The sequence below is a fragment of the Pleurodeles waltl genome, chromosome 3_1 (assembly GCF_031143425.1).
Source record: "Pleurodeles waltl isolate 20211129_DDA chromosome 3_1, aPleWal1.hap1.20221129, whole genome shotgun sequence".
NCBI lineage: Eukaryota > Metazoa > Chordata > Amphibia > Caudata > Salamandridae > Pleurodeles > Pleurodeles waltl.
Genome location: NC_090440.1, coordinates 1,772,760,424 through 1,772,779,937, shown reverse-complemented (window position 1 = coordinate 1,772,779,937; position 19,514 = coordinate 1,772,760,424). Strand labels below are relative to the sequence as shown.

Genomic DNA, 19,514 nt, shown 5'->3' with positions numbered 1-19,514 from the left:
CAATCAGTTGGTACATGACAACGCCATAAAAACTTTGACTGATACCATTGCCGCAACTAGGGTACATCCAAATGTACCGAGTTCCGTTTTGCAGAGATATCAGGAAGGCGAAGATCCCGACGCCTTCTTTACTAACTTTGAACGCGTTGCCCTTTCAGCCACCTGGCCGCAGGACAGATGGGGTCAGTATATCGCTCCCTTGTTAACCGGGACACTTCAAGCAGCATATCAAGCGGTTAACCCAGGAGGAATAACGCCCTATCCGGACATCAAGAAGAGTATCCTAGAAAGGGTCGGTTTTGATACAGAACATTATCAGGTTCGCTTCCGGAAGGCCAAGTGGGGCCCCGCTGAGAACCCTCGAGCCTTATATTTCCGGGTCAAAGACCTAGGGCTCAAATGGCTTGGACCCATAGGGACGAATAGGGAAGACGTTATCGAGGCCGTCCTCCTAGAACAATATTTAGATGCCCTACCCACCAATACTCGCCATTGGATCAAGCAACACCCAAACCCCGACACGAATACTACTATTGAGCTGGCCTGCGCTTTCCACCGCTCCCTCGAATTCAAAACACCACTCCCGCGGTTGTTACCTCAACCCGTTAGGCAAAACCCAGGACAATCCGCAGCCACAGGGAAAAGGCTAATAGAGGAACCGGGAAGATTACGAGGGATGGAAAAACCATATGGGCAGCAGCCCCAATGTTTTAGTTGTGGGGAGTGGGGACACATTGCCCGCTTTTGTCCTTTGAAGGCCGGGAAACCCGAACCCATGGAAATAGGGATTACGAGAGGCCGGGTATTCTACACCGGGGGGAAAGAAACTCAATACAAAAAAATAGTGTCCATTAATGGAAGGGATACGTTGGCGCTCATCGACTCCGGATGTAGCCAGTCTGTAATTAGAGCGGACCTAATTACTGAGCATAACCTTGATCCGGATTTCACGGTATCCATATGCTGCATTCATGGGGAAACAAGGGAATACCCCCTAATATGGACTACCCTTTTTTGGGAAGGAAAAGAGACCCCCATACGGCTGGGGGTAGTTGAAGGTTTGGTGGAAGAAGCCATCATAGGAACAGACTTTAAAGACTTTCCGATCCTCTTAGACAGCACACAGAGTAAGAATGACCTGGATGCCTGGTTGGGAAGTGCCCCTTTTTCTGAACTAAACATACCAACCCCGGTGATCCGCTATAAACCCACTAAAAGAGAGAAACGAGAAGCCAGGAAGTCCTATGAAAGAGGAGATATGAACCACGATAGTCTTAATGCACAGGTACTCGCCCTCGTTGGTCTTCCACCCTTCCGCTGTAGTCCGAGACGATCCCAGTCTGATCCATGCCTGGAAAAGCGCCAAACCTCGAACCATAGAGGATAAGGGTCCCTCCTTTATAATAAATAGAAATCTGCTATATCGGGTCACCAGTAACGAGAGAGGGGAAAAGAAACAATTATTGGTTCCCGAACCCTATAGGCAGCAGGTGTTGCACCTAGCCCATAGTCAGCCGGGGGGTGGTCATTATGGGAGAGAGAAAACCGAGGAGTACCTATTAAGGAAGTTCTATTGGCCTGGGGTTTTTTCTCATATCAGAAAGTTCTGTCAACAATGCCCTAGATGTCAGTTAATCGATCCCGGACCCCAGAAAAAAGCCCCCCTACATCCTCTGCCCATTATTGACGTACCTTTCTCTAGAATAGGAATGGATTTAGTCGGACCACTTCTACCGTCTTCCAAGGGATACCGATATATCCTAGTATTGGTCGACTACGCCTCTAGATATCCGGAAGCTATCCCCCTGAACAGTATTAGCACCAAAAGTGTCGCCAACGCCATGATAAGTTTCTTCTCACGAATAGGGTTTCCCCGAGAAATATTGACGGACCAAGGGACCCAGTTTATGTCCAACCTAATGGCTCAGATCTGTCAAATATTAGGGATACGACAGCTCAGGACAGCGGTTTATCATCCCCAGACAGACGGATTAGTAGAGAGGTATAATCACACCCTGAAGACCCTCCTGAGAAAGACGATTTCCGAGTCAGGTAAAGATTGGGACAAGAAACTTCCTCTAGTGTTATATGCGGTCAGAACCCATGAACAAGCCTCTACAGGGCATAGTCCATTCGAACTGCTGTTTGGGCGACAGCCTAGAACCCTATTGGACATGGCAGCTGAACTATGGGAGGAAGACGAAACCGGGAAAAATAATCCGGTTACGCCCCTATCGCATTCCCGAAGCAAGGAAGGTCATAGTTGAAGAGGAGGTAAAAAGGATGTTAGACATGGGTATTATAGAGCCGTCCCAAAGTCCCTGGTGCTCCCCGGTTGTATTAGTGCCAAAACCGGACGGATCTATACGGTTCTGTATCGACTTTAGACAAGTCAATGCCGTGTCCCAATTTGACACGTATCCTCTTCCCAGGATAGACGAACTTCTAGAACGGCTGGGTAAAGCTAAATACATGTCTACCCTGGACCTAACCAAGGGGTACTGGCAGATTCCTTTAGCTAAAGCAGATAAAGAAAAAACGGCGTTCTCCACCTCTTCCAGTTTATATCACTTTAACGTACTTCCCTTTGGACTACATGGGGCCCCCGCCACTTTTCAGAGACTGATCGATACTATATTGCGACCACATACCAGATACGCAGCCGCCTATCTAGATGACATCGTTATTCATAGCGAAACCTGGGAAGACCATTTATCCCATTTAGAACTGATCATTAAAGCACTGGCGGCGGCCGGATTGACCGCCAATCCTTCCAAGAGCCGACTGGCCTTCAATGAAATTCCCTATCTGGGGTATCATATTGGAGACGGGAATATCAGACCACAAATGAGTAAAATTGAAGCCATTTTACGCATAAGAGCACCCAGTACAAAAAAGGAGATCCGTTCCTTCCTCGGACTAGTGGGATATTATCGTAGATTCATACCCCACTACTCTACAGTAGCCGCCCCTCTCACTGACCTGTTGAGGAAAGGTCAACCTAAGAACATCACAAGTTTAACTATTCTACAATCCCATAGCTATCGTACCTTACAACGATGTCTAACCACGCAACCGGTATTAAAATGTCCTGAGTTCAGCCGTCCCTTCCACCTCCAAACGGACGCATCGGACGTAGGCCTGGGTGCAGTACTTTTTCAAAAAGATGAAAATGAGATAAGCCATCCAGTGGTCTTCATTAGTCGCAAGCTATTTCCACGGGAACAGAACTATCCCATAATAGAGCGTGAGTGCCTGGCCATTAAATGGGCTGTGGAAAGTCTTCAGTATTATCTCCTAGGGAGGTCCTTCCTTTTATACACCGACCACGCACCTCTTACCTGGCTCTCGAGGTATAAAGATACCAACGCTCGCATTTTAAGATGGTTTATGGAGCTTCAACCTTTCTCCTTCCAGGTTTGTCATCTCCCTGGGGACCTTATGGGGCAAGCGGACTATCTGTCTCGATTTCCGGGACCTGGGGGGCTCGAACAGCCCCATCCAAGGGAGGGGATGTGTAACGGGCGAGGTGCCGATCCCGGGTCCGAAGCTCCCGTCGGGGAAGAAAATCGATACCCCCGGGGCACGGAGGAGGATTCCCCTAGAATGACGTATGACGCGGAGGGCGTCATAAAGAGGAAAAGAGAAGACGGACGACAAGAGAGGTCGGAGGAAAAGGAGGAGCTGAGAACGCGGAAGAGCCGAGGAGAGGAAACCACCACCATCCAGGAGCCGGAGGAAGAGCGAGAGAACACCGGGGCAGGAGAGCAGAGCAGGAAAAGAGAACCCACCTTCACCCAGGAGCTAAAGGGAGAGGAAGACACCGCCAGCAACGTGATCGAGACGGAGGGAGAGACCCGGAAGGCGGGACGCCTCGAGGACAGGAGGAACCAGTGGGCGACCCCCAACCCGACCGAAGAGAAATCGGGGGACCACCTACTTGCCGGCCGCGCCCCTGGAGGGACGTGGCCCTCCCAGGTACGACTATACCCTGCCTGGCAGACTCTGTCAGGTTGGCTCACAGGGAAAAGAGGGAGGTGGGGGGAGAAAAGGGAGGACGGGGAGGTTTCTTCAAAGGAAGGGCATAGACCTGCAGAGAGAGGGGAAACCCGTTTACTTAACCCACGGACTGGGACACCTCCGGAGAAACCCTAGAAAGAAGAGAAGGGGTTGACCAGGACACAGGGGAGAGAAGGCACAATAAATAAATAGAGAAACCCACCACAACCAGCACCGCCGCCCTACCTGTTTCACCACCCCTACTAACCCCTATCTGACCCCTTACCTTAGCCCTACTTCAATTTTCACTTACCTGATTATTTTTATTTTCCTTTCTTTTGGGGAATACGGGCGACCGGAGGACGGGAAACCAGACCGCCTCAAGACGGAGCCAAGACACCACCAGAGCCTGGAAAGAGAAAAGAAAAGGGGCTTTGAGGAAATAGAAACTAGGGCTGATCTTGTGAAGAGGAACAAGAGAGGACTGGCCAAGATATGAATAAAACAATAATATTCCCTCAAATAGCAGTGCCTGTCGTATTCTTCCAATATCTTGCATATGTCAGATAACGAACCCATTTACAAGTGCCATAGAGTGGATTGGCGTCTAGTGCATTGGCGTAGGGTGGAGTTGTACAGAGTAGAGTGCATTGGCATAGAGTGGTTTGGCATAGAGGGTAATGTTGTGGAGTAGAGAGGAGTGGAGTGGTGTAGAGTGCAGAGGCAAAGAGTGCAGGGATGCATAGTACAGGAGTGTTGGATAGAGTGAATTTACATGGAGTAGAATTGTGTAGAGTAGAGGTGTAGAATGGAGTGGTGCTGAGTAGAATGCAGTGATGCAGTGTTGATTGGTGTAGTATGGAGAGGTTTAGAATGTAATATGCATGGAGCGGTAGCACACTGTCATTAGACAACAAATCTTCATTGAAATTACCATTACATTTGCACAGACATAGTTTTACTGATAAAGCATGCAGCTCACAAGCGATAATGAGTGGCTATGTCATCACCTAGTGTATTGATTTGTTTTGATCATATTAAAATATTTGTTTCCACCATACTTCTGAATTATTAAAAAAATTACTTTATTTGTGCTTTTCTACTTCAGATATATTCTGAAATATCTGCACAGTACATTTACAGACATATAAATGTATGCTAGAAACAAAATAGTGCAGCCTTCCTCAAGCATGCCCCCAGAGGCCAGCATGATTGTCACATTAATCTTCCCACTGTGAAGTCGGAGAAAGAAAATTACTGTGATGTAGAGCAGAGTGGTGCAGAGGGAAGTTGTGTAGAGTAGAGTGGTGCAGAGTTGTGTAGAGCTGCACTGCATAGAGTTCAGTAATAGAATGTGCAAAGTTGCAGACTAGACGGTTGTAATATGCAGTAGTGTATAGTAGAAGGGCATAGAGTGCTTTGATGTGGCATGCAGTGGTGTAGAGTGGTGCAGAGTAAAGTGGCACAGAGTACAGTGGTGCAGAGTAGAACAGAGTGGCATAGAGTGCAGTGGTGCAGAGTAGAACAGAGTGGCATAGAGTTCAGTGACAGAGTACAATGGCACAGACTGCAGTGGCACAACGTTTTGTAGGGTATAGTGGCATAGAGTGCAGGGCTGCTGAGTAGATTGGCATAGCGTGTATTGCTTTTGAGTAAAGTGTTGAGTGCATTGGAATAGAGTGCAGTAATGTGGAGTGGTGCTGCATACAAGGGAGAACGGTAGATTGTTATGTAGGGGAGTGGTGTACAGTAGAATACAGTGGTGTATAGTGCAGAGTAGATTAGAGTGGCATAGAGTACATTGGTGTATAGTGGAGTTGTACACAACAGAGTGCATTGGCGTAGATTGGAGTTGCATAGAGGGTAGTGTTGCAGAGTTGAGTGACATAGAATGGAGTGGCTCTGAGCGGAGTGATGTAGAGGGCAGTGGCAAAGAGTGTGGGGTACAGAGTTGAGGAGTATAGGGTAGAGTGCATTAGCATAGAGTAGAATGGTGTAGAGATAAGTAGCATAGTGGAGTGGTGCTGAGTAGAGTGCAATGACAGCGTGGAGTGACATGGAGTGGGGTGATGTAGTTTGGGGTGGTGCAGAGTAAAGTGGAGTAGAGGGCAATATGCATAAATGGTGCCGTAGCACACTGCCATTACAGACAACACAGTTTTACTGATAAAAAACATACAGCACACAAATAATTATGTATGGTAATTCCATCACCTAGTGTATTGATTTGTTTTAATCATATTAAAATATTTATTTACACCACATTTGTGAATGACCAACACATTTTCTAATTCTGAAATATCTGCACAGTTTATTTACAGACATTTACATTTTTGTGTGTGCTAGAAAAACAAAACAGTACAGCCTTCCTCAAGCACTACCCCAGAAGCCAGCACGATTGTCAGATAAATCGTCTCATTTTGAAGTCCGAGAAAGAAAAGTGAACACCAAGGTCCCTGGAGGACAGAGCCTGGCATCTGACCTCTGTCTTTGAATGCACAGCAAATGTGACAAGGTTGAAATGTCTGGTTATAGAAACCCAGTAATAGTGAAAGAAAACAGTAAGTAAGGTTGGGCAAGGTAAAGGGATGAATCTAAGGTGGACAGCCTAAAACAAATAGAGCCAGCAAATGGGAAGCAAGCATCTGTGAGTTACGAACCAAAAAGCCAATAGTAAGCAATGGGCAGAATGCATTCTTAGGGAAACCTGCAGAATGTCCCCAAAATGTTAGCAAACCAGATAGCTCTGCTGTCTGGTAGGCTTCGACCTCAAAAAAATGGCTCATGAGCGCACTGTTTAGGGAAAATTAAGTCTACCAGCATTCATGTTGAGGCATGTACAAACTGTGGCATATCAACACAATAAATATTGTACTTTTGGCTGGCATTTTGTTCCTACATGCTCAGGCATCCAGGGTTCCTTAATGTATCCACGACAGGCTTGTGCTCCTGCTTACCTAACCTGCATGGAAAGGAGCTTGACGGAAGTGCTTGGCATGCAAGGAAAATGGGCATTGGCGCTAGATGCATGCAGTCCTGTACACCAGTGTGACAGGGGAGACATAAAGCTTTCAAATAGCCCATTCCATATGGCTATAGACCAGAATGGCTTAAAGATTCATTCTCTCACAATTAACAAACACAGATGAGTACTGCAACCCACCTAACACAATAATATCATAAATGATGAACCAGTGACACAAATGTAACTTGCAGATGGATGGTACATGGCAGCAGGTTACAGAATGCACAGTTCTAGATGTGCCTTCCCTTCTAAAGGGGAGATGTATAAAATGTAAAGAACAGTTTGGAGGTTTTCGATGGCTGTTGCATGTTATTCGACCCCCTCTCAGCAGCACCCACTGTGAACCACAAAACAATCATGCTGGTTAATTCTATTACTATGCCAACACAAATACCTGTTCCTATGGCAACACTGTGATGGTTCGTAGGGTTCATAGGGTTCAATATGTTTGCTGTTTGACCAGATGTTTCGCTGGAGGTTGCATTGTTTTTAATTTTAGGCAGCCCTACATAGTAGGTGAACATATTCAACTATCCAGTCAGGGGCTATTATAGCCAAGCACAGAAATGCTGTTGCCTTTGGGGTTTTTATAGACATTTCAATCCAATTATTAGGGACCCGACTTCTGCTCAACACTATTCACATTCCCTGGCTACAGCTGCTGCTTTTTTTGGCTAATAATTTTTCAATTCTTTCAAATTTAGTAGAGACTGACTGACAGAAGGGGTCAGTATCAAGTCTGAATACAGTTAGATCCCAACCTCTAGTGCCCCCAAGTGGGCCAAATTATAACTACAACTTTACAGCCTGATTCAGGCCCACTAGGTAGTAACTTGCCCCTACTGGAGCAAGGTGTTGCTCAGGTTGCTTCTGCTTTGCCAAGTAAATAGTACTTAGCCTTAAGCAGGGGCTTGTGTAAAGGCAAAATTGGACAAGGAAGATTAGGTAGAATTTATTTATATTTATGATATAGGGGGTCATTCTGACCCTGGCGGTCATGGACCGCCAGGGCCAACGACCGCGGGAGCACCGCCAACAGGCTGGCGGTGCTCCCATGGGCATTCTGACCGCGGCGGTACAGCCGCGGTCAGAAACGGAAAACCGGCGGTGTCCCGCCGGTTTCCCGATGCCCTGGGGAATCCTCCATGGCGGCGCTGCAGGCAGCGCCGCCATGGGGATTCCGACCCCCTTACCGCCAGCCTGGTTCTGGCGGTTTTGACTGCCAGAACCTGGCTGGCGGTAATGGGTGTCGTGAGGCCCCTGGGGGCCCCTGCAGTGCCCATGCCAATGGCATGAGCACTGCAGGGGCCCCCTAACAGGGCCCCACTAAGATTTTCAGTGTCTGCATAGCAGACACTGAAAATCGAGACGGGTGCAACTGCACCCGTCGCACCCTTCCCACTCCGCCGGCTCCATTCGGAGCCGGCATTCTCGTGGGAAGGGGTTTCCCGCTGGGCGGGCGGGCGGCCTTCTGGCGGTCGCCCGCCCAGCGGGAAGCTCAGAATAACCGCGGCGGTCTTTTGACCGTGCAGCGGTATTCTGGCGGTTCCCGTTTGGCTGGCGGCGCCCACCGCCAGCCAAACTCAGAATCACCCCCATAGTCCTAATACGAAAATATGGACCAACAGCGAAGGAATCGTACCGTGCAGAGAAAGAAATGCCTTAGTTACGCACACTAAGGCAAAGCTAATAAAGTAAACATTAGCCCATGTTTTATCGTATGGAATAAGTCACATTTTGCCTGTGCCTGCACACATGCTTTGATTCGGGCCATAGTGAACTTCAAAAACTCTGTTTTCACCCTTACCTCGACAGGAAGAAAACAAAAAGGTAGTTTCTAACTAGGTTTTCACTGTCTTCTATCAGGAAAGAACTGCATGTTTGCAGTTTATGCATTAATTTAGTTTCAGCCTAACGGAAATAGCCAGTGATTAATTTGATTAAAAACTTGCAGAGGCCTTAAGTTGTTCTTAGAAGCCCACTGCCGCTGCTGCAGAATGCCATGATTGTCACTTTCTCTCATTCTTTTAAAGCCTTTTTCATGGCTACTTTCTCCCGTTCTTACTATTTCCCCATACTCCTTTCCCTTCATTTTCTGTATTTATCTCTCTAGTACTGGGGCAAAGTCTTATGATAAAGTATAAGTCCCTGTTAGTACAAATGAGTGCTGGTGCTTTAACAATGTAAATATTGGACATCTAACAGAAAGCCATCAGCAAAGTTCAACCAGGGCATCATAAGGGTATTAATAGGTGAGAGTGACTCAGTGAAAAAAATTAAGATACTCAAAGTATTGCAAGTGTTCTCGGGTAAAACCAATAGATCTGTACACTTTCTGACTCAAAAATGATTGTTGGGGATCACTTTTAATATCCTCACTAGGTAACGGGTTGTTTAGTCATCAAAAACAGGACTGCAAAAAGCATTATTCTTTTTCCATATTACAGCAGTTGTTTATTAATACATCTTGTAATGCAACTTAGAACTGTTACTTGGGAAATTAAGGGGTTTAAACACTGCATTAAACTTCAGCATGGCTTATCTCTCCTAGCTCGTTTGAAATGCCACACTGCTTTGTTGCAAGAGACTCACCTCAACGACTCTGAGGCAATTAAGCTAAAAAAAAACGATTGGGGGACATTTTCTACTTCTCTTCCACCACAAACAAAAATGGGGTAGTTATGCTCTGTCATAAATCTCTCAAACCTACCATAATTTCACAACATCAAGATGCAGAAGGCCGCTGGGTACTTGTTACATTTACAACTGACAATGTTTCTCTTACTATCCTAAATATATATGGCCCTTCACATCCAGATCCAAATTTTTGGAAGAATCTTCCAAATATTGTCTCTGAACATTCCTCAAACAATTTACTAATAGATGGGGACTGCAATCAATTCTCAATCCATTTTTGGATAGACGTTCCACATCACGCTTCGTTCCACCTGCCTCCCTCAAAGCTTTTAAAAATGTTATTTTACAGCATTCTCTCTCTTATTCCTGGAGACTATACAATCCCAACCTTTTGGACTATTTTATTCTCCTACACGCCATTCCAATTCTAGGCTTGATTATATATTTCTGAGTAAAGGCTTATTGCAACAAATGGTCCACTCTTAAATCAGTGCTATTTTAATAACTCTACTTTCATATGCTACTTTTATCGCTTCCTACAGTAAGTTTATAGAAGAATATTTCCACATCAACGATAGTGATCAACTATCATTTCATTTTGTGTGGGATGCATTCAAAGCAGCCTCAAGGAGTTTCATCATAAGTTACGCGCACTCAAAAAAAAAAAGTCTGTTTGACAAAAATCGACTTTTGAAGCAAAGAAAAGAAAAAACAACTATTAAATCTACCAAACATAACAATGGTGTTAAACAGTTTAGAAATAAAGATACAGTATTGTGTTTTGCTTCTTACTATAAGGACCTATACACTCCAGACACACACCATCAGTTGAATCTATCAACCAATATTTCTCTAATCTCAAACCAAGAGACCCATTGCAGATTGACCTCTCATCTTTAGACCAACTCCTACAACTTACCGAACTATATACAGCTTTACAGTCTCTCCCCAAGAGTAAGGCTCCTGGCCCAGGTGGCTTCACAGCAGAATGCTTTATTCAGTTTGCTAAGTCTCTCTTTCCCAAACTCTTTCAACTACCTAATCACATTATAAAGTCAGGTTCTGCATCTAGCTAATTTACAGAGGCCATGATTTGTCTTATTCCCAAAAATGATCGGGATGCGACTGAATGTAAAAACTATAGACTCATATCTTTAAATAATACAGATTGTAAACTCTATGCCAAAGTTTTAGCTCTCTGTTTATTGATTCTCATCAATCTGGATTTATTCCTAATAGAAATGTAGCAGATAATTCTCGTACTTTTTAAAATTATTATTAACAAGGCTTCTAAACTTAAGTTTCCTCTGGGAGCTTTATCATTGGATGCGGAAAAGGCCTTCGATACTTTCCACTGGGGTTTCTTGTCGAAGGCATTGGAATGTCATGGACTAGGTACTAACTTCTGACATTTTATATCCATTCTTTATTCCTCACCATGTTCCTCGGTTATAACAAATGGTATCCAATCTCCTTTTTTCCCTCTTAAAAGGGGTACTCGTCAGGGATGCCCACTCTCTCCTTTAATATTTATTTTGGCTCTTGAACCTTTTCTATACCAATTAAAAACTTCTGAACAACTTACAGGATTTCATATTAATACACACATCAAATTTATGGCATATGCTGATGATATTCTTTTGTTTGTGAAACCCTGACACTTCTCTTTCTGCATTCCTGCATGAGCTCAACTTATATTCTGATGTATCTGGCTATAAACTTAATATAGACAAAACAGTGGTCTTACGACTTAATGCTTATTCCACTGGCTCTGTATTCCTTGATGCAGATTGATCATGGAATTCTTCTAAGATTAAATGCCGGGGGGTATGGTACTGCAATAGGCTCAAGGATACACTAAAGACTAATTCAGAAGTCTTATCTGCAAAGCTTGTAGATCTCTCACAGAAATGCTTTCCCTTATTTCTCTCGTGGTGGGGCCGCTTGGCCACCATTAAGATGATCCTTATCTCTATCATTAACTTCTTCCTTATGATGCTTCCTATTAAGATACCTAAACTTTTTTTTAGTTCAATTGATAAATTTCTCTCCAAGCTCCTGTGGCACGTTAAAAAACCTCAAATCTCTCTCTCAAAATTAAAACTTCCTAAAGTACAAGGTGGAGTTAATTTTCCTGACTTTTTAAATTATCATAAAGCTTTTGGCATTAAGCAAATACAACCCTGGTTATCTACACTCTATGACGCACCTAAAAAAGCTATGGTTCTCTTTGGAAGAAACATTTATTTCTCCCTTTTCCCATTAACACATTATATTTATGTCTAACTCCCCCCCCCCCCCCAAAAAAAAAAAACAAATTATGGTTGGCCAGCACTATCTCCCATTCAGTCAACTTACTGAAACCTTTTTTTATTTTGCATCTTACCCCCATTAGTCAATTCTTTAACAGTCCTATTTGGCACAATAGTTCTCTTAGGAAACAAAGGTAAAACCTTAGGTTGGAAGGCTTAGATGACTAAATTTGTTCTTCACATTCTCCAATTATATCATATAGACTCTCTCATCCCTTTTACTACTCTCTCAACAATTTAAAATCTTCCTATTCGCATGAAATCCTAATATTTCATTCTTTCTCGTCTGGTCAAAGAGGCCCTCAATAAACTTCTATATCACAATCATTCTTCTCTTCCATCATCTCCACACCCGATCGTAACTTCTAATTGTTCTAGGGCAGCTGGAATTTATAAACTTTTAAGAACGTCTGTTCACCTAGACTCAAATCACTATATTGCTGTGTATGCCTAATTCATTTACATGTTTAATATGCATTTATAAGTACAATATTCTTTATTCATATATATCCACAACTGTATATCTCTGTTCTGGCAATGTTAAGTTAATGTTCTTGTATTTGACTCAATAAAAACTGTGCATCATTCTCCCATCTTGTTACTGGATCCAGAACCTTCTCTTGTAGCACTGGTTTCTTCTTCATCTTGGGAGTCATCGATCATTTGGTGTCCTGTCCATCACTTTGTGACATCAGATGCCCACCTTGGATGACCCTTTTTTTTGGTTGCCATCTTCAAATTCCTTTTTTTCTCTTTTGGGGACTACTGTCTTTGTGGAGGCTTCCTAATTATTTCTATACCCCCTTTAGACATTTTGTGTTAAACTACCTCCTCATTTCCAGGGAAGTTGAAGGGACTCATGGGAATCCAGAAAATACTACAAACGTTCCTGTGTTCACACGCTGTGCATTTTAGTGGTATTTTCCCTTCTAAGGAGGCTGAGCTGAGATTAATTTGTGTTTGCAAACAGGTGTTTCATTTCTCTGTCCCACATGTGTTTCTCAGTTTACTTGAATATGCATGCAATAGTGACTTGTGAAGGTTTGTACAGAAGATCGTGTGGCAGCCATACAGATGTAAATTATGGAGACATTCACTATGAATGCTAGTGTTGCATCCTTCTTCCTCGTTAATTATATTCTTTGTCAAATGCTACGCTGGCTGTATTGTAACAAGGCCGAACTGTATTGACTATCCAGCTTGCAATTGTCCCCTTTGTGACTGATGAGTCTTTGCTTGCTGGTACAAAGAGATGAAGAATTAATTTCCTTTTCTGATTTGTCTTGTTTCTTGCAACTAATACATGAATGCCGTTCTCACATCCAGCATGTAAAGGGGCTCTTTCTGCATATGTTCTTGGATTCTGGGAAAATAAAGTTGCAACCGTATAGCTTGGTTGACATAAAAATGTGAGATGACCTTTGGCAGAATTTGTGGGGTTTCCCTCATTACCACCCTGTCCCTATGTATCTCTAAGTAGGGTTTTTACGCTTGCAACTCACTAATTCTGTGAAAAGATGTCTTAGGAATCAAAAAGGCTGTCCTGGGTGTTAGACATTTAAGCCCCGCCGTATTCATCAGTTCAATTGAAGACTTCACAAGCTGTGTTAGCACTAGGTTTACATTCCACAGTGGTGTGAGCACCGATCCTGGTTGAGCCAACCCCTTTGCCCCTTCTGGTAATTTCTTAATCACCCAAATATTGAGGAAAGAGCTTCCTATCACACCTCTCGTGTTGGGTACTATGTCAGTTAAGTAGAAACATGACCACCGTAGCATCCTGTGGGCAACTGTATCCTTAAGCTTAATGCAGCTAAAAGTGAAAACACGACATGGCATGCAGCCTGTGTGCTCTGCCCCCTAACAGAGCGTGCAATATATTTAAGTCACCCCTGCAGCAGGCTTTACAGCCCTAAGGAGGGTGCAATATATTACATGTGAGGGCAAATCTGCAAGAGCACATATGTCCCTGCTACGTCTTTGTCGATTCTTAGACACAGTGAGTGAACAGGGAAGCCATTCTAAGTACAAGTGCTGGAAACTGGTCAATACGAGTTTCCCAGCTACATGATGGCTTCACTGAAAATAGCAATGTTTGGTATCAAACATCTCATATTAATAATAAACCCTCATTTTCGCCGCTGATGGATTTAATGATCTTTGCACCTAGAGGGCTCCTTAGAGGTGCCCCCTATAAACCTACTAACTACCACTGTGTGGACTGGCTGGTTTTAGCCAGCCTCCCCCCCCAAGGGTGAGAGCCTTTGCTCTCAGGCAGTCAGAAACAAAGCCTGCTTTGGGAGAGGTGTTTACACACAAACCCAACTGGATGATTGCAAATCTGCATTTCAAATCAGGGGGCTTCAAATTACCCCACGCCCTTGGTATACGGATTTGGCTACACTAAAAGGAGAGATGCCAACGTCCCTGCCCCAGGGCCCATGTTGCATCTGGACAGGCAGGAAATGTAGTGTTCAGAGAGGTTTGTCCACGCCTCAGTCCAATCCTAGCCCTAAAGTGAGCTGCCTGATGCAGACACCAGATTTATAAATCTGCCATCTTGGTGTTGGCAGAAGTAGGAACTCTGGGACAGTGGAAGTGGTCATATAGGGGGCGTAGTGACCCCAGGGGTAAGTAGCTTATTGTCAACTTCTCTACGCTTCCCTAAACGTCCCTAAATTCAATATTTAGGGGAGCCCCCTCGCACCAGGAAATCAGATTCTTGCTGACCTATGAAGAAGGAGGACACTCAAGAGCCACAAAAGCAAAGCCTGAGGAAGAAGCACTTGACTTGGCCCCAGCTATGCTGTCCTCTGTGCTTCGCCCATCAATTTGCACCAAAGTTGACTCGTCCTATTGTGCCTCCTAATACCTGGGATGACTGCCTGCCTTTAACAAAGACCTAGGAACTCCTGTGCATCTTGCAGGCACCCCAAGTTATCTGAGAGGACTCCGGACTGCAAAAAACAGACACCGGAAAGCACGTCTGCACCCGTGCCGCCTAACCCGAGTTGAAGTGGGACTTTGGTGCCAACGTGGTCCCCCAGCCCTACATTGACATAGTCCACTGTAAACTCCCTGACGCCGCCTGCAGCTTCTGCCCACAGGCCCCTTCTACTCTGAGTGCTCCCGGTGGAGAAGACCTGACTCCTTTGCACTCATCACCCCTGGCTCGCGGAGAAGCGGTCCGCCCCATGTTCCTGAGCATCTCATGACTTTAACCCACCTGTTGGTTCACCTTGGCTAGACTCCTTGTCCAAACATGCAGCCTCTATTCAACCGGACTGATCCCCATTGACTAACAGTTGGCATCCGCCTGCCCCAGTGCCAACCAGTATGACCTGTTCATGTGTTCTTGACCCTTGCTCATTACTTATCTATTAAGTCCAGGAGATTGGTCCTGTAAGACGCTGCACTGTACCTAATTCCCCTATTTGTTTTTCCTCCATAGGATAACATTACAGCTTCCAAAAATTGTACTGTCGACTTCAAAACTGTAAAGATTTTTCTTGCAGAACATACCTATTTGATCATATTGATTCTGGTACCTAAACATATCTAAAGATACTTGTTATTTTTGTAAATTGGTATGGATCTCTTCGAGTTGCGTGTCCCATTTATTGACTGTGTGTGTATTTACAGATATCTAACACTCCTCTCTAATAGGCCTAAGACTGCTTGACCACACTACCCCCTAAAAGAGCACCTTAGGATTGCAACACCAATCCCCTATCCACAAGTGAGGGAACCCCTGTGAAACCGGTCCTGCTGTCAAAAAGCTGAGTTTTCATCTGCAGGTATGTGCGCAGGGAACAGAGATGAAAGCTTTGCTTAAGCAACCACGGAGGTGCTTGTTGAAGCAATGGGACCGCTGGGGAGGCCTTGAGGCCCCCCCCTGCAGTCCCACATATACCATAAAGGTTATATATGTAGCCCGTAAAAGGCATATATCAAAATACATTTTCAAAATGGTCAGGGACTGTGGGGGAGTCCTTGAGGCTTCTCCCCACTCCCTCACCCTCCCCCCTGCAGTCTCAGATAGCCCAAAAAGGGCAAAAAAAATATTTAAAAAAAAATAATAGCTCACGTGTGAAGATCACAGACCTTCACACTGAGCATTGAAGGTTTCTAGTCCAGCCCTAAGGTAACTATGAATCGCGCCCTTGCCATGCACTGCTAATTATCCCATAAATTACAGCACTCATGACATCTTTGATAACATCATTGATAATATCAATGCAATATTTTCAGTTAAATGTTTGATGAAAAAACAGTGCATGGCAGGGCGGGAATTATTACCACCTTAGGACACTAGTTATAACAACTTGAGGTAACTAATTGTAACTGGTGAATTCCTATGGTTTTGTACATTTAAAATGTGAGCCTAACTAACTAATGTCCCTCAAACCTTTGTTTTTTTTAAGTGAATGTGTGTGTGTGTATAACACACACACACACCTTTCGTTTTGCACATTTTATTTTTTCGTTTTTAATTATTATTCTTTCTTTTTCCTTTTAGCTTGTAGCCGGACTACGGTTTAGTGTCCATCAGCTGTCTGAGATGGACAATTCAGTGAAGTTTGATTTGCAGATCCAAAGGCAAGTGCCCTTATAGAAACCCTTACAAGATATTTTATTTAACGTATTTATTTGGTCAGTTATATTCAAATATATAGTTCACATGCGCCCTTCTTTATTCTAAATGCAGTAATCTGTTATGTGATGTGTGCTGTATTCTCCAAGCAGCAATATTTGCCCTGCTGCATGCAGTAATGTGTGACATTATCAGTGCAGTCAGTTGTGCTCTGCTACATGCAATGATCTTCACCCTGCTCTTTTTTTCCATCCAGTGATGTGTGACCTACTACGTGCAGTAATCCGTACCCTGCTACATAAGTACATAAGGTGATCTTAGTCTTGGTTCATACAGTGATCTGTGGCCTATTACCAGCCTTATTTTTAGGTCTCACATAGAAGTACCCTTAGCCATCTGGTGAGTGCTGTTGTCAGCACACAATTATATAAATGGACATACTTACAGAAACATTTACGGAAAAGGATGGAGAACATAACAGTCCTTTCAGCCATTAGCTTCTGACGTTCATCTGGAATTAAGCATTTAATAATAGGGTTGTCCATCACACCTGGTATCTGCCCACGGTATTTTGTGTAAACAGCTGTACAAGTAGAAAGACACACTGACAGACACACACTTTTTGTCCCCCCCAACTCCCTGGTCTCCTTGTCTGTTGCCACCCAGTGTTTCTCCCGTCATGCTCCTAGTTAAAAAAAAAAAGAAAAGAAATCTGAAGGATCAGCAGCTGCAAAGGAAAAATAAATAGGAGCTTTGGCACACAATAGGTTGGTACTTGCCTTTTAGAGGTTAGACCTATTGGCTGTGCCAAACTTGTTAATGCTGCGATCTGTGCGGCACCACACCTCCTTCTCCTTTCATTGATTTGTGCTCCCACTACATTTTGCATTCTCTGTTCAGTGCTGTGTCCTAATCGCATGTGTCCAATTGATATGCAATGTTCACTTTCTATAGTGAATGAATTAATGAATGACAGGGACTTATAACGCACAAACAACTGCTCCAAATGGAGTGTCCCAGCGCTTATTGAAGGCACAAGAAAGCAGACAACTAGCAATTTCTGTTTTTGAAAGGGGAACGGAGATAAACTCACAATCCTTTAAAAAGATGAGTTTTTAGATAGGCTTTGAGCATAGCTTCTTAAGACGTATTTGCAAGATAATAAGGAAGCAAATTCCACAGTTTGGGCACCAGAGAGGAGAAGGCTGTGCCACCAGATATGGATTTATATACTGTTGGGCCATATAGAAGATTTTGGTGGGTAGACTGTAAATTTCTATTAGATTGGTACCTAATAATCTTGTTTTGAATCTAGCTCGGGGCTGTCAAATTCACAGCCCTCAAGGTAAATAAGTGTGCTTTGAATTTTATTGCTTGGCTAATAGGAGGCCAGTGAAGTGTTTTCAGCCCCTTTCGGATTGAGTTGCTTTGTGGAATGTTCAGCACAAGGTGAGCTGAGGTGTCCTTAACTTGTTGTAATTTGTTTACAAGCACTTGAGGGTCCCCAAGTAGCAGGCTATTTGCATAATCTAGCCTAAATGTAGTCAGGGCGTGCGTAATGCATTTTCGTGTATTATCTAGTAGAAGTGGTGGTGGCTGGGGATTTTCCCAGCTCTGATGGCTAGATTCTCGACGTGTTCAGTGGTGAGGATGCACCAAACACCAAGAACTGAGATTTGTCCAAGTTCAGCCAGAGGCAGCTCTTTCGCATCCCTTCTGCCATAGCCAAGAGACAGCTGTGAAAGTTGGCTGAAACAGAGTTGTCCAAGTTATTCAAGACAAACATCAATTGGGTATCATCCGCATACAACACAACATTAACAATCCAGACTTGTGCCACAGCGGCAAGGGGGTGGGGGCAGATAGATGTTAAAGTGAGGCCAAGGGCTGAGCACTGTGGTACTCTGAAGTTAACCTCCTTAAATTCTGAGTTGTAAAGAGCAGATGAACTGCTTTCTGTCTGCCCTCAAGAAAAGATTTTATCCAGCTCCAGACAGTACCTGCTATGCTAGTTTCTTACAGTCGTAACAATAACATTTCATGGGAGACCATATCAAATGCGGCTGATAAATTAAGCAGTACTTAAATTGCCCCCTCCCCCCAAGAGTCAACCCAAGTTTTAATAAAGTTTGTCACTTCTAAGAGAGCTGATTCTGTACTGAAGCCAGCATGAAACCCGGACTTGGAAAGGTGCAGCTGTTCTCGGCTATGCATTTGGTGACTTGACAGTTAACCCATGATTCTAACATCTTCCCCATCACAGGGAGTAGGGAGATAGGTATATAGTTACTTGGATCCAATAGGTCCATATTCACTTTTTTCAACAAGGGGAGCACCATTGCCTTTGTCCAATTTGTGGGTACCATTCCTGTCTCTAGAAATCATTGATCTGGGAATTAAGAGAGTTAATTGCATGTTTAATTATATGTGCAGGACAGACATCTAGACTTGGTTTGTTGAATAATCTTTTCAGAATGTCAAAAGTGGTTAGCTGTGGCAGGGTGCCCTGAGGTTTTAGTAGAGACCTGGAGGAATCCTCATCCTGACTTTCTCTAAATCTGGAATAAATCTTAAAATTGTTGTCATTAAAGAATCAAGATGGATGGTGGGCGGCAAATTATTGGGAAGTGGGAGTTGATTATTTGCTTGATTTCGGATTCAGGAAGGACTCTACAATTGTAAATATGGTCATATGAACACTGTCTACTTCCCCAATCCGTTTGGCAGACATACAGGCTTTAGCGTTCCTTATATTTTCCCTAAAATGTTTCAGTGTACTGTAGATTTGTAGATGAGTTTATCCTCCTCAGATAATTTCTGTTGCATTTGTGTTTTTCCGCTTTCAGTTCTGCAGAGAACGATGGAGCAGAGGGAGAAGCCTTTTCAATACTTTTTATTTTCAATTTTGTCAAAATTCGTCCTTAGGTCTGACTCAGAAGCAGTCATG

General features: G+C 43.9%; 1 protein-coding gene across 1 annotated transcript in view; it reads left to right on the top strand.

Annotated features, from left to right (window-relative positions):
- ITGAV (integrin subunit alpha V) overlaps nt 1-19,514 on the top strand; it is a 447,435-nt gene that overhangs the window by 354,702 nt on the left and 73,219 nt on the right. The window contains exon 22 of the mRNA XM_069225776.1: nt 16,493-16,572. Coding sequence (XP_069081877.1) covers nt 16,493-16,572 — 80 coding nt within the window. The remainder of the gene's footprint in view (nt 1-16,492; nt 16,573-19,514) is intronic.